We start from the raw sequence: 1,973 nt of genomic DNA, 5'->3' as shown, positions 1-1,973 counted from the left end.
CGCATGTTTAGACCACCGCTTATTCCGTGTAATGCCGAAACGCTGGACCGAACTCGGGAAAAATGTGGGAAAAAATGTGGGAAATTTCCGGGAAAATTTCCCGGAATTTCCGGGAAATATGGGAAATGGGAAAAAATCGCCTTTTTTCCCAAAACGGACAAACCCTGCGGGGGATTATTCGGGTTGTCTTGCAGTTATTATTTGATCCACCTCTTCGCTCCTTCCCTTGGGTCGCGTTCTCCTTTGGTGCATCATCCGTGTGGGATCTACTTGGTAACTTATCTGTTCTACGAGACTATGGTACTTGCTCAAGAAGATCTGGACGCTATCCGTGAGTTGTTGAAGGCCGAAGCTCCTGAGGACTACACACTCTCTAAGTCGGTCTTTGATACCGCCAACCCCACCCACTGGGATCAGGTGATCCAAGCTATTGATAAACGTTGGAATACTATGCAGAGTATGACCGAGGGGTTCACCAACGTTCAGCAGTTCCGCCAGTGGTTGACTCAGAAGGGTCAGGAGTTTGCTCGAGGACTTCGTGCTACTGGGGAGGACTTGGAAGGGTGTTCTATCTCGCCCACTTCATGGGGGGCCATACAGGAAAACCAGTCCTTGAGAGGAATGGAACCTTCCCAGCGTGCTATGGCGAAGACCATTAATAGTATGGCGGAAGTGGCTAAGTCTATGGCAAAATCGAATGAATGGATGGCCAAAGAGGTTACTAAGTCCTTGGCCGCGGTGAGTCGCCCTGCCCCTACCACGACTACGAGGCGTCCCCTGGCAGAGGTTGTTTGTTATACTTGCAACAAGAAGGGTCATTTGGCTTCTAGGTGTCCTATGAAGGATGCCAAGGAGTCTACGGCTTGAAGGCGCTTTGAGAGGGGGATGGGAGGCCCCCCTCTTCGGCAGGATGACGTCGCCTCCTTGCATGAATTAGCCACCGATGTTGGCTCTGATCGTGAGTCGGATTATTCCGACGGTAGTATTAGTAGTGAGGTATATAGTAAGGTATGCGTTACTCCCCCTGGAGGGGGGAGATGGTATGATTATCCTGGTGAGGTCTCATGTACGATGGATGGATCGATGAATGTGGATGAATTCCCCGACAATAAGGATGAGGCCTATTTTCTTGAGGTTCCGGTATCTAGATCGACCACGTTAAACTATTTGAGGTCGAGGGCAAAGGCCCCAGTGTCTGGTACGAGACCGCTCTCTCTCAAGGGTTCTATGAGCTCTACTTCCCCATCTACCGATGCAAGGAGCAATGGTGTGGCACCCATAGCACCGTGTCCCGCTGATAAACTATTAGGGACCCAGCCTGGGCTGGTTAGTGTTGGTACAGATGACTCGCGAAGGTCAAACTATAAGGAGAGAGAACCCCCTAGTCCGGTGAGATCACCGGAGGGTAAGAAGAGTAAGACTGTTACTCTGTATGTTAGTGATACTTTGAGGTTAGTTAAGCAAGATGATAGCTACCACGTCCACCAAGTGGCCAATGACCTTCTACGAAAACATGCCCATACGGCAGCGGCTTTGAAGTTGGATACTTGGGCACAAAGACGGTTCCGAGTGAAGGAAGAGAACAACCCCGAATTAGCAAAAGCGGTAGAAGACCTGTTTCAGCACCAAGTTCTGCGGCCTGCGGACCCCCGAGAACTCTTGGTGCCTACGTCGTTGTTCGTTACGTCCAAGGGGCCTGGCCGTATGAGGGGAGTGGTAGATTTATCTATGTACAACAAGTGGTGTGATGGAATCTCCCTGAGGAGAAAGAAGCAACAGCAATATCGGTTCGGAATCGGAGGCATCGGCAATACTCTCAACAAGCTGCGGTCTGGAGATGAGTGGGCCCAATTGGACCTGAGCCGAGCCTTCTACTCTTTACATTGGTCGGTTACTTTAGCGGGAAGTGGTCGGTCGTGTGCCCCTGGCCTCTTTGTCAGGGGGAAGTGGTATGCTATGGACAGACTAGCTAT

General features: G+C 50.8%; 2 protein-coding genes across 2 annotated transcripts; both read left to right on the top strand.

Annotated features, from left to right (window-relative positions):
• Window positions 1-297: 297 nt before the first annotated feature.
• Pmar_PMAR013506 (hypothetical protein) lies at window positions 298-867 on the top strand (the record flags this gene model as incomplete). Its single annotated transcript, XM_002767581.1, has 1 exon — window positions 298-867. One exon carries the CDS (start codon window positions 298-300, stop codon window positions 865-867), a length of 570 nt encoding a protein of 189 aa, XP_002767627.1.
• A 204-nt stretch (window positions 868-1,071) lies between these two features.
• Window positions 1,072-1,298, top strand: Pmar_PMAR013505 (hypothetical protein; the record flags this gene model as incomplete). The annotated part of the gene is made up of 2 exons (XM_002767580.1): window positions 1,072-1,140; window positions 1,173-1,298. 2 exons carry the CDS (start codon window positions 1,072-1,074, stop codon window positions 1,296-1,298), a joined length of 195 nt encoding a protein of 64 aa, XP_002767626.1.
• Between the last annotated feature and the right edge of the window lie 675 nt (window positions 1,299-1,973).

This window comes from Perkinsus marinus, assembly GCF_000006405.1.
Source record: "Perkinsus marinus ATCC 50983 genomic scaffold scf_1104296970648, whole genome shotgun sequence".
Classification (NCBI taxonomy): domain Eukaryota; phylum Perkinsozoa; order Perkinsida; family Perkinsidae; genus Perkinsus; species Perkinsus marinus.
Note: the sequence above shows the minus strand (reverse complement) of the source record. Positions and strands in the feature narration are given on the sequence as shown.